The following is a 12870-nucleotide window of genomic DNA, read 5'->3' on the forward strand; positions in this document are numbered from 1 at the left end:
TTGAGAGGCAGTTTAATTTTGAAGATGAACACCTGCACTAAGCTTTGTTTTGTGTTTGTGAGATTTGAGAAATTCAGCTGGGTCATTGAAAATGTGAATAAATGTTTCATGATCCAAAATGGGAATAGTAATAAAAGTGCTTGTAAGGAAGAGTATTTTTTAACAATTGAAAAAATTGTGAACCTTGGGATATGACTCTTAATACATATTTACCATCACATTTAATTTTTGCAATTACTTCATGAAAGCGATACTATTATTTTTATAGGAAACTTGAGGTGGAGAAGTCAAGGAACTTGCCCAGGGTTCCACAGTTGGTGTTAGAACAAGGAACAGACCAGGCAGCTATCCCCAAACCTGCTTTTTCACCATTAGGCTATACATTATGGAAAGGCCCTACATTATTGCTTTGGGCAGCTCTTTTTTGTTGCATATGGAAGCTAGTCACTGTTATGATATCTTTCTTTCTTAAAAAATTTCTTTAGATGTTGATAGACCTTTATTTTATTCATTTATTTATCTGTGATTCTAAGAATCGAACCCAGTGCCTCACCCATGCTAGGCAAGCACTCACTGAGACACAACCCCAGTCCCTCTTTCTGTCTTAAATTTGTTAATTTAAGATTTTATTTTGACCGGGATTTAATTTAATGTGATAATTGCAGGCATTAAAAACAACTGTTATACTTTGTGTTTTTGTTCTCCCTCTTACCCTTCACCTAAAGGGCTGTCAGCGCTCCAAGATATTGAAACAGGAGTGCAGCATATTTTAGCAGACATGATTGCTAAAGACAAAGACACGCTTGATTTCATTCGGAAATTGTGAGTAACTCTTTCACAGAGTTTTCTGCTTTGTGGGCTTTTGCTCTTAAGGGTCACATGGTTAGTACTAACACCAGTATTCATTAAAACCTGTCTTCAGACTTTTTTTTTTCCCTAGTAGCAGATTCCTTTATTCAAACAACAGAACCTTAATACATAGAACAGATAAAAGAAAAGTTGTTTTAATTGAATTCTGGGCAGGGAGCCTGGAACTTTGCCTAATCATCTCCTTACATCGAGGCACCTCAGTGGAGGACTCTGAAGAACACAGTTTATAAACCATGGAATTACATAATGTATACTAGAGATTTGTGCTTATTTAGAGTGGGTAGCATTGCTTTTTTAAACATGTTAATTGTGATGTATATCCTTAATTTTATAATAGTTGATTTATGGTGTTTACTGGCAATTGGGTTTTCTTGGGAATGTGTGATATGAAGTGTGGATAAAAGAACTGACCTCAGTGAATTTTAGCTTCTGGGGAGAGCAGCTCATCCATTGGTTGCATCACAGTCTGCATTTATGACATTAAAGCTCTTTGCTAGGCCTACTTGGGCTCATGGATTTTAAGCTTCAATTTTAAAAAGACATTAATTTAAAACCCTCTTTAAAAAAATTTTTTTTTAGTGATGGATCTTTATTTTGTTTATTTTTTAATGTGGTGCTGAGAATTGACTACAGTGCTTCACATGTACTAGGCAAGCACTTCACCACTGAGCTAAAACTCCAGCCCTTAAATCCCTATTTTTTTGTACCCCGTTGTTCTTTTTCTGCTATGTGTTAAAAGAAACAGTAGGTTTCTGCAAGAGATCTGCTTTTGCTCTGTGTCCTTCCATACCTCCAGCTGTATGGCTGTGCAGAGAGAGGCAAGGGGATGAACCAGTTGATTGCTATTGCATCAGGGGTTTTGTTAATACAAGGAAAAGAACTTTTCTGTTTTCTCAGTGTCCACAGCAGGAGTGAGTTGAAGTAGAAGTGATTGGATTAAAAATGTGTTTTTGTAAGTAATTATGCTTCTGAAGTTTGGCTCAGTTTTATAAATTGTTATTGGAATCTATTCTGGTACATCCTTTTGTTTCCTTTCTTTTTAGCTTTTAATTGACAGTGACTGTCTAATTGAATTGTTAGAGAAGGGTGGTATTTAGACTAGAGTTGTTGGTCTGATATATGTGGATAGTTTTGGTCTCTTGCATAACTGTAAATGGTATTTGAACTCATTTAGGCATTTTGGGGGGTATTGGGTTGATACATAAACAGTTCTGTAGGGCATATGCTAGCATGGTAGGCAAAGAGTCCTTTTGCTGGATTAATAATACTATTGTTTTCATAATTGGACATCATTAAACAAATTTCACTTGATAATGGCTTAACTTTTTTGCTATCCTTATTTCTGTGTAACTTATTTTTGTTCTCTGAAGTATGTATTAGCTGGGGACATGCTTGTAATTCCAGCAACTTGGGAGGCTGAGGCAGGAGGATCACAAGTTTGAGGCTAGCCTCAGCAACTTAGCAAGACTGTCAAAATTAATAATAAAAATGGCTAGCAATGTAATTCAGTGGTGTAGCACCCTGGGTTCAATCCCAGTACCTAAATAAGTAAATAAAATATTAATTACTGCTTGTTTTTTGAACATTTGTGTACCTGAGCAGGTGCCAAAATAGATACATTTGTATCCAGTCATCTCTGGCAAAAGTGTCCTCAAAAAAAGTAAATGAGAAAGATGTTGATAAGTTTCAGCTCTACCAGAACTTTTCATGCAACATAAGAAACATCCAACATCATCAGGTGAGTAAGGAATGCTTGTGTGTGCTGATGCCAGTAATGATAGTGCTCTGGACTTGCCTGCTCCTTTACTTACTAAGGATTTAAATAGTTTTATGTCATCTGGTTTATTTTTTCTTCATATGCAATTTTTATAAAATATCATCATATTCCCCTGATTTCACAAATGGGAAACTAAAGACCTAGAAATGTTAGTGACACTGAGAATTTTTAGCAAAGCTGACAGTATAACAACGTAGGTATCTTGCTTACTGTCTGGTGATCGTTCATGTTAGACCCTGATTCTCTATATGCTCACTTCTAGATCTTTTCCACATGAAATACACATCAGAGATGTTCATTTAGAATAAAGTGTGAGAGAGCTCATTTAGTTGTATGAGCTGTAGTCATTGTCACTCAGTCTTCTGATTACATTTTCCAGTTCACGAATTTCTTTTTCTAAATGTAGTCATTTAGGAATGCATGTGTACATTGTAGAATGTGATTTTAAAATAATATTGGAGAAAAAAAGAGGAGTTAGAAATCAAAAATATAGGGCTGGGGATATAGCTCAGTTGGTAGAGTGCTTGCCTTGCAAGCACAAGACCCTGGGTTCAATCCCCAGCACCACCAAAAAAAAAAAAAAAAAAAAAAAAAAGAAATAAAAAATATAATAGTACTGGCTTTTATATTTACCTTTGTAGTTACCTTAACCATGTTCTTTATTTCTTCATTTGGTTTTGAGTTACTGTCTAGTGTCTTTTCGTTCCATCCCTAAGGCCCCCCCAGTAATATTTTATGTAGGGCAGGTCTATTGGCCCCTTCATACTTAGTCTTTGTTTATCTGGGATGTCTTAAGTTCTTCTTTTATTAACTTTTATTTAACTGCAGTAAAATACACATAGCATAAAATGTACCATCTTTATCATTTTAAGAATAAGTAATGTTTAATATATTCACATTGTTCTACAACTCAGAACTTTTTCATCTTGCAGAACTGAAACTCTATACCCATTAAACATTTTTCTTTATTTCTGAAGGATAATTTTTCTGCATATAGAATTCTTAAATGATAGTTTTTTCTTTTATAACTTTGGATATTTCATCCACCAGCTAGTGGTATGACTTCCAAGCTTATTTTATTTTATTTTATTTTTTAACTTTCTGTACTAGGGATTAAACCAGGGGTGCTCAGTGGCCACAGAACCACATCTCTAGCCCCACCCCTACCTTTTATTTTTATTTTGAGACAGGGTCTTGCTAGGTTGCATAGGGCCTCACTAAGTTGTTGAGGCTGACTTTGAACTTTCGATCCTTCTGTTTTAGCCTCCCAAACCCCTGGGATTACAGACATATGCCACTATGCGTGGCCCCTTCATAATTTTTAATGAGCTGTCAGCTGCTAATCTTACTGAGCCAAGTCACTTCTTTCTCTCTATTCAGGATTCTTTGCCTTTGTCTTTTGAAATTTTGATTGTAATGTGCCTTAGGGGTCTCTTAGTTTATTCTATCTGTAGTTCATTGTGATTCTCAGATATATATACTAATTTTTTAAAATCAAAATTGATATACTTCTGGTCTTTATTCTTGGCCTCTTTCTCCCCACTTGTGGGACTTACATTATTTAATGTAATGCTTTATGTGTGTCCCACAGGAGCTCTGTTAACTTCTTTTCGTCCTTTTTATCCCTCTCTTCTCAAACTGTGTAAACTCAATTTTCTTACCTTCAACTTTGATGACTTGATTTCTGCTAGCTCAAATTTGATGTTGAACCCCCCTAATGAATATTTCATTTTAGTCATTGTGCTTTTCAGCTCTACAATTTCTATTTGGTTCCTTTTTAAAATGTCTTACTCTTTATTGTTAGTCTGTATAGTGAAGACATCATTCTCTTGGGTTCCTTTAGGTCTCTGACCATGGTTTCCTCCAAATCTGGGCATATTTAACACAGTTGGTTTAAAACCTTAGTTTAGTAAGGCCAGTGTCTCAGCTTCCTCAGGTACTTTTTTTTCCAGTTTCTTTTTTCCTGTTTTCTTGTTTCTTTATATAACTTGGCATCTTTGGAAATCATATTCTTTTACTTTCCCAATGTTGTTGCTGCTGGTTGTGGGTAGTTATTTGTTTTAGTGACTTTTCTGAATTATTTTTGTAAACCTCTAGGCTCTTTTTCATGTTTGATCTCTGAAGTCTCTTTTCCATTAGCTTAGTAAGTAGCTAGCTATTTGCCAGAGATTTCCTTAAAAGTATAGAGTGAAAAACAAATTTTTTTCAAATTCAGCCTTTGTAGATTGGTTCTGTGTTGGGGTACTTCTTCAAAATATAGAGAGGCCATTAGCAACTCTGCCTTATTGTCTTAGCCTTTGCTTGCTGTTTGCATGGAGCCCAAAGTCAGTTAGAGATGAAAGCTTAAGGTTTATTAGAGCATGTTTCCAGCCATAGGTATGCAGGTGCCTACTAGAGTCCCTGGTATACACATGAATTTTTAAAAGATCTTTCCCCCCGAAATATCTCATTTCTTGGCCTCTTTCTTCACTGTTTATTTTATTTTATTTGTTTATTGTTGGTCTGTCTATTGGTTGCCATAGCCACAATGACTGTGGCCAAGACATTTGCCTTTTTTTTTGTATTGTTAACAAATGGGGTACAACTTATTTCTCTGTTTGTACATGAAGTAAAGGCATACCATTTGTGTAATCATATGTTTACATAGGGTAATGGTGTTTGATTCATTGTTTTTTTTTTTTTTTTAATTACATTTGCCTTTAAATACTCTTAAAAAATTTTTCATTCATTGTACACAAATGGGGTACAACTTTCATTTCTCTGGTTATACATGAAGTAGAGTCACACTGTGTAATCATGCATGTACATAGGGTAATTATGTTTGTCTCATTCTATTATTCTTCCTTCCCTATGCTCCCTCCCCACCCCTCATTTTCCTCTATACAATCCATCCTTCCTCCATTCTTGCCTCTCCTCCCCATTATGTATCATCATCCACTTATCAGAGAAATCATTTGGCCTTTGGTTTTTTGGGATTGGCTTATTTCACTTAGCATGATATTCTCTAGCTCCATCCATTTACCTGCAAATGCCATAATACTATTCTTCTTTATGGCTGAGTAGTATTCCATTGTCTGTATACCCCACAGTTTCTTTATCCATTCATGTATCTAGGTTGGTTCCATAGTCTAGCTATTGTGAATTGAGTTGCTATGAACATTGGTGTAGCTGTGTCACTGTAGTATACTGATTTTAAGTCCTTTGAGTATAGGCCAAGGAGTGGGATAGCTGGGTCAAATGGTGGGTCCATTCCAAGTTTTCTAAGGAATCTCCATACTGCTTTCCAGAGTGGCTACACCAATTTGCAACCCCATCAGCAATGTATGAGTGCACCTTTTATAGTAGACAATCTAATTGGGGTGAGATGAAATCTTAGGGTAGTTATTATTTGCATTTCTCTTATTACTAGAGATGTTGACCATTTTTTCATATATCTGTTTATTCCTTGCAGATCTTCTGTGAAGTGTCTGCTCATTTCCTTTGCCCACTTGTTGACTGGGTTATTTGTAAACTTGATATAAAGTTTTTTGAGTTCTATAAATTCTGGAGATTAGTGCTCTATCTGAAGTGCATGTGGCAAAGATTTTCTCCCACTCTGTAGGCTCTCTCTTCACATTGCTGATTGTTTCCTTTGCTGAGAAAAAGCTTTTGAGTTTGAATCTATCCCAGTTATTGATTCCTGCTTTTATTTCTTGTGCTTTGGGAATCATGTTAAGGAAGTCTGGTCTTAAGCTGACGTGATGAAGATTTGGCCGTACTTTTTATTCTATTAGGTGCAGAGTCTTTGGTCTAATTCCTAGGTCATTGATCCATTTCGAGTTGAGTTTTGTGCAGAGTGACTTCTAGAACTCAAATTAATTCAGCAAAGTAGCAGGATATAAAATCAACACTCATAAATCTAATGCATTTTTATTCATAAGTGAGGAATCCTCTGAAAGAGAAATTAGGAAAACTACCCCATTCACAATAGCCTCAAAATAAATAAAATACTTGGGAATCAATCTAACAAAAGAGGTGGAAGGCCTCTACAATGAAAACTACGGAACACTAAAGAAAGAAATTAAAGAAAACCTTAGAAGATGGAAACATCTCCTATGTTCTTGGATAGGCAGAATTAATTTTTTCCAAATGGCCATACTACCAAAAGTGCTATAGAAATTCAACGCAATTGGAAAAAATTCCAATTAAAATCCCCATGACATACCTCATAGAAGTAGAGAAAGCAATCATGAAATTCATTTGGAAGACTAAGAGACCCAGAATAGCTAAAGTAATCCTTAGCAGGAAGAGTGAAGTAGGGGGTATCGCAATACCAGAACTTAAACTAAACTACAAAGCAATAGTAACAAAAACAGCATGGTATTGGCACCAAAACAGACAGACCAATGGTACTGAATAGAAGGCACAGAGAAAAACCCTCATAAATACAGTTTTCTCATACTAGACAAAGGTGCCAAAAACATACAATGGAGAAAAGATAGCCTGTTCAACAAACGGTGCTGGGAAAACTGGAAATCCATATGCAGTAAAATGAAACTAAACCCCTATCTTTAAATACTTTTAACAGGACTGGGGGTATAGCTTAGTGGTAGACCTCAGTTGAGTTTGATCCCCAGCACTACAAAAACAAAAACAAAATTAAAAAAAAAAACAAAGCATTTTGACAATGAATCCCTAGAAAGCTACTTCTGCTCTGGGTAAGTGCTAAGATAGGTGAAACAAAGCAAACCTTTAAATCAATGCAAACTGATTTAAACACAAAATCACAAGTATTTGAGAAGGTCCATATTGCTTCCTTTGGTACCAGGAACCTGGCCCAGGAGTGTGAGATGTGGGCTGTTATCCTCAAGGCCCTGCTGAGCCCCAGAGTCAGGGGTGTAAGCAGGTGAGTTAAAAGTGCTCTCTATGGAAATTATGCAGCTTCCTTCTTCTGTGGGTGGTGTTCTGGTTGAAAATTTTTTTAGATCTCAGAGTTATGAGAATGTTCATTCTGCTAATTTTGTGATAGAATAGTTTTGGAGTTACTGATTTACCATTTTTAGTGATATTCCTGTCAACGTGTTTGAAGTGTAGTGTCCCTCAATTCCAAAAATAGAATATGACTTTTAAAATTAAGTTTCCTCTTTTATCCTGTTTAGTGCTTTCTATCTTGAAGTCTTCTTTGTCTATCAGGATAGCAACCTATGCTTTCTTAATAGAAAATGATTCCACTCTTGCTTTAATCTTAACTCCACAATTATAGGAAATGCCTGTCCTTAGTCCTTCTGCTACAGCTTCCTAGTCATTTGAATTAATGAAACTTATTCTGTAATCTAGTATGAAGTTGGTAGATTTTTCCTGTAAAGGCTCAGAGAGTAAATATTTTAGACTTGTTAGATGTTTTTTTTTTTTTGAAAGTGTACAACTACCAGGTATATGAAAACAGTCACTGGCAATACATGAATGAGTGATCATATGTGTATTTTAGTAGTTTTATTTACAAAAATAGATGTCAGACTGACTTCATCCTGTCAGAAGACAAAATTACAACAAATTTAAAGATCTTAATTAGTTCTTATTTGGGATTCTAGAATGGGGCAACACCTCATATAAAATACAATGACTATTCTGATGAGTTGAGCAGAGGAGTTCGGCTTCATAGTCAAAAACTGGGCTGGGGAAAGCTGAAAGAATGCAAAAAAGCAGATTAGTTGTTTTAAAGTTACTTTCTTTGTAAGTAGTGGAAACTTCCATATTATGCTGGCTAAAACTGTCTTGTTTGCAGATTGACTCTTACTGTATCTTTTACTCTCCTGATTTCTTGGAAGATCAGATAAATATGCTTGCTGGATGACTTGAAACTTGCATTAAGTGACTCCATTTTTGACTTGGACTGTTGGGCCTAGTGCATAAGCTCTGTCCAAATCAGTACCATTCTATAAATTTTATTTAACAAGCTCATGGACCATAGTTTGCTGACTGCTGCCCTAGCATATGACTCAAGAAGGGTATATGCATACAGTGTTCTAAGTTCTGATATGTTCAGATTTTTTTTCCACTTTCTTAAGTTTCTTGAATGTTATTCTATTGTTGCTTTTCTTTGTATGTTGTTTTTAAGAAATCTCTCTTAGATAAAGATCTCAGCTAAAGGTGTTCTCTGTTGCTTTATTTGTTCTCTTTATTGATTTTATGGTTCTTGGAGGATGAGGAGAGATTTCAAATCAGGAAATGGACTGTTACTCTTCTACAAATCTGAAGTCTTCAATAAATCATTTTCAAATTATTTCTCTTCCTATCTGCATTTCACTGTGGTAAAAAGAGGATGATGGAAAGTAGTAAAATGTGTATATATACCACAGTTTCTTTATCCATTCATCAATTGAAGGGCATCTTGGTTGGTTCCACAATCTAGCTATTGTGAATTGAGCTGCTATGAACATTGATGTGGCTGCATCACTGTAGTATGCTGATTTTAAGTCCTTTGTGTATAAACCAAGGAGTGGGATAGCTGGATCAAATGGTAGGTCCATTCCAAGCTTTCTGAGGACTCTCCATACTGCTTTCCAGAGTGACTGCACCAGTTTGCAACCCCACCAGCAATGTATGAGTGTGCCTTTTTCCCCACATCCATGTCAACTCTTATTATTGCTTGTGTTCTTGATAAAGCCATTCTGATTGGTGTTAGATGAAATCTTAGGGTGGTTTTAATTTGCATTTCTCTAATTACTAGAGGTGATGAGCACTTTTTCATATATGTGTTGATCACCTGTATATCTTCTTCTGTGAAGTGTGTGCCCAGTTCCTTAGCCCATTTATTGATTGAGTTCTTTGTATTTGGGGTGTAAAGTTTTTAAGTTCTTTATAAATTTTGGAGATTAGTGCGGTGTCTGAAGTGTATGTGGAAAAGATTTTCTCCCACTCAGTAGGCTCTCTCTTCACATTATTGATTGTGTCCTTTGCTGAGAAAAAGCTTTTTAGTTTGAATCTATCCCATTTATTGATTCTTGCATTTATTTCTTGCACGGTGGGGGTATATATACACAATGGAATATTACTCAGTCATAAAGAAGAATAAAAATTATGGCATTTGCTGGTAAAGGAATGAAATTGAAAAATATGCTAAATGAAATAGGACAAGCCCAAAAAACCAGAGGCCGAATGTTTTCTCTGATAAGTGCATGACAATATATAATGATGGGGGGTGGCAAAGGGAAGAGAAGAATGAGAGAACTTTGGGTGGTGTAGAGGAAGATGGGGTGGGAGGAAAGATAGTAGAATGAAACAGTATACCCTATGTTTATGTATGATTACATGAATGGTGTGAATCTACATTGTGTACAACCATAGAAATGAAAAGTTGTACCCCATTTGTGTACAATGAATCAAAATACAGTTGGTAAAAATAAAGAAGATTTTAATAAAAAAAAGAAAGTGGTAGAATGCTTTACTGTTTATGTGATACTTAGCTTCCATCATTAAAAATGTAATTTTTCGGGCTGTGGCGATAGCTCAGTTGGTAGAGTGCTCTCTTTGCAAGCACAAGGCCCTGGGTTCAATCCCAAGCACTACAAAAAAAAAAAAAAAAAAAAAAAAAAAAAAAAAGTGATTTTTCAAAAATCTTACAATAGCACAGACACAAAAATATTTTATTCTTGTTGTATCATGACGAAACTCTTTAATTATCCCAAAGACTTTTCTTTAATATTATTATATTTTGGGTCGTATTTGAAGTATAGAGGTGACATGGCCCTTACCCTCAAAGATTTGAAATGTTTTCCTATTTATATTCTAAAAAGTTGTCAATTTTAATTTGTATATACTGTATTTATCATATTAGGTGAAGTGTATGCTTTCAGTAATTTGAAAAAATGTTCATACATTGATATTTTACTTGCCAGGTTATTATTGATGGATATAGCAGAAGGAAAAAATAATTTCTAATAGTGGGTACTCGTGACTAAGCATCCTTAATTTCCTTTTTCAGAAATGAAGATGATGTCATATTTTGTCCCTTCTGTGCTTTTTAAAATTTTAATGAAACTTTGAAAAACATGCAATTTTATTTTACTAAAACTGTCCTTTTTAATCTCTGCTTGAAAATATTTTGTTGGTCTCAGCATTTTAAATAGTGTGTTTAGTCCATGTGGTATTCCGGGTTAGTTTGTGACTAGATTTAAGTTTGTGATTGACACTGTCTTCTAGATGTAACAGTACTGAGGCCTGAGAAAGTAAACCTTTTGGGGAATGTCAGTTTTGAAAAACAGTCCTGTGTTTTAAGAACTTTTTAGGTTATTTTGAATGCAAGAGGGATGATGTCACAAAGATAGCTTCCTAATCCCTACAGTGCTGAGGCCTTGTGTTCCCAGCTCTGAACCTTCTTTTTCAGCCTCCACATAAATATCTGAGGATGTAGTACCTCGGAATACAGAAACCTATGAAAATGATGGAAGTCTGTGGTAAAGGAACAGCATTACCTATAATTTCTCCAAGTGTTGAGGAGCTAGCTGTTATGCCTGTCTACTAAATTAATCACTTTGGCTGAAACTTGTTTTCATTCTCTGAATTGGTCCTTAGTGGGGTATTTTTTCTCACATGAATTTGTAACTTGACCTTCACATTCTCTCCTGGGATCTTCTATTCCTGTTCTTTTTTTGCTGCTCCCTTCACTGATCCAACTTCCTTTGCCTTTCTTACTACCTATTTCCTGTTCATTGTTGACATCTACAATAATTCTGCTTTATCCCATTACTTACTTTCAATTTCAGTTTATGCCTTAAATTCTGTTCTTTCTCACATTAAAGAACTTGCCTTCTAAACCAGGCACCGTGGCATTTGCCTGTTATCCCAGCTGCTCGGGAGACCGAGACAGAAGGATCGAGAGTTCAGAGCCAGTCTCAGCAAAAGAGAGGCCTAAGTAACGCAGTGAGACCCTGTCTCTAAATAAAGTACAAAATAGGACTGGGGATGTGGCTCAGGGCTCAAGTGACCCTGAGTTCAATCCCTGGTACCTGCCCCCCTGCAAAAAAAAAAAAAGTATTTGCCTTCTATTACTAGTTTGTTTAGTGTTATCATGAAGAACTGGTGGATTTTGTCAGATGTTTCTGAATCTATTGATATGATTGTAAAATTTTTGTTTTTTATTGAATTGATATATGAATTGATTTTTAGATGTTAAGTCAACTGGACACTCCTGGAATTAATTATACTCTGTTCTGGTGTGTAATCCCATTTATATGTTTCTGGATTTGAATTGTTATTGTTTTGCTGAGGATTTTTCCATCTATATTCATAAGAGATATTGGTCTGTATAAGTTTTGCTTTCTTTTCTATCAGTGTAATATAGGCCTCAGAATTGGGAAGTTTTTTCATCTCTTATATATTTGGAAAAGTTTAAGAAGAATTGCTATTAATTCTTCTTAAAATGGTGGAATTCCATGGTGGAATGTATTAGTTTGAATACATTCTTGGTAAATTAAAAAATAAATAATTGATAATAGCTCTTGGCTAAGTTGCTGCCTAATTGGTTTCATAAATTGACTGAGCCATAAATGTTGACTCATTAAATTTATCATTTATATATTTGTGGATTATCAGTCTTTACCATATATGTTTGTGCTCAGATTTTGGCAATTAATCGTGGAGAGAATTTGAAGATATTGACAGTCAAGGTCAACATTTCTGATGGAGTGAAGAATGAATTCTGTAGGTGGTGCATCCAAAATAGGTATGTTTATATATTTCTATCAGATTTCCTTTCTAAAGTTCCATATTGATGTCTTTATGTACTGATATGAAAGATGTCTATGATGTTTTACAAAAAAGCTAGTGTCAATGTATATAGTATCTTCTTTGTTTTTTGTTTTTGTTTCCCTTTTATTTCCTTTTCTTTTTTGGTATGGGGCAATTGAACACAGGGCACTTTACCACTCAGCTACGTACTCACCCCTTTTTATTTTTTATTTTGAGACGGGGTCTCACTAAGTTGCTTAGGACCCAAGTTGCTGAGAATGGTCTCAAACTGGTGGTCCTCCTTCCTTCTGAGTTGTTGGGATCATATGTGTATATCACCATGCCCAGGTATATTTAAGAAAAATAAGTACATGTGTTGTGTATGTTTAAATAGAAAATATCTGGGAGGGTGCATAAGAAACAATAATGATTTCTCGGAGAAGAACTTTTACTTCAGTACAGTCAGTACTGCATAACAACATTTTAGTCAATAGTCAGTGACTATATATGCCAGT

At 35.2% G+C, this 12870-nt stretch overlaps 1 protein-coding gene across 1 annotated transcript in view; it reads left to right on the forward strand.

Moving 5' to 3' along the window:
- SRBD1 (S1 RNA binding domain 1) overlaps positions 1-12870 on the forward strand; it is a 312646-nt gene that overhangs the window by 97507 nt on the left and 202269 nt on the right. The window contains 3 exon segments of the mRNA XM_079111646.1: positions 726-822; positions 2473-2608; positions 12247-12350. Of these exon segments, the coding sequence (XP_078967772.1) occupies positions 726-822; positions 2473-2608; positions 12247-12350 (337 nt within the window).

Source organism: Sciurus vulgaris (assembly GCF_902686455.1).
Source record: "Sciurus vulgaris genome assembly, chromosome: 14".
Classification (NCBI taxonomy): Eukaryota; Metazoa; Chordata; class Mammalia; order Rodentia; family Sciuridae; genus Sciurus; species Sciurus vulgaris.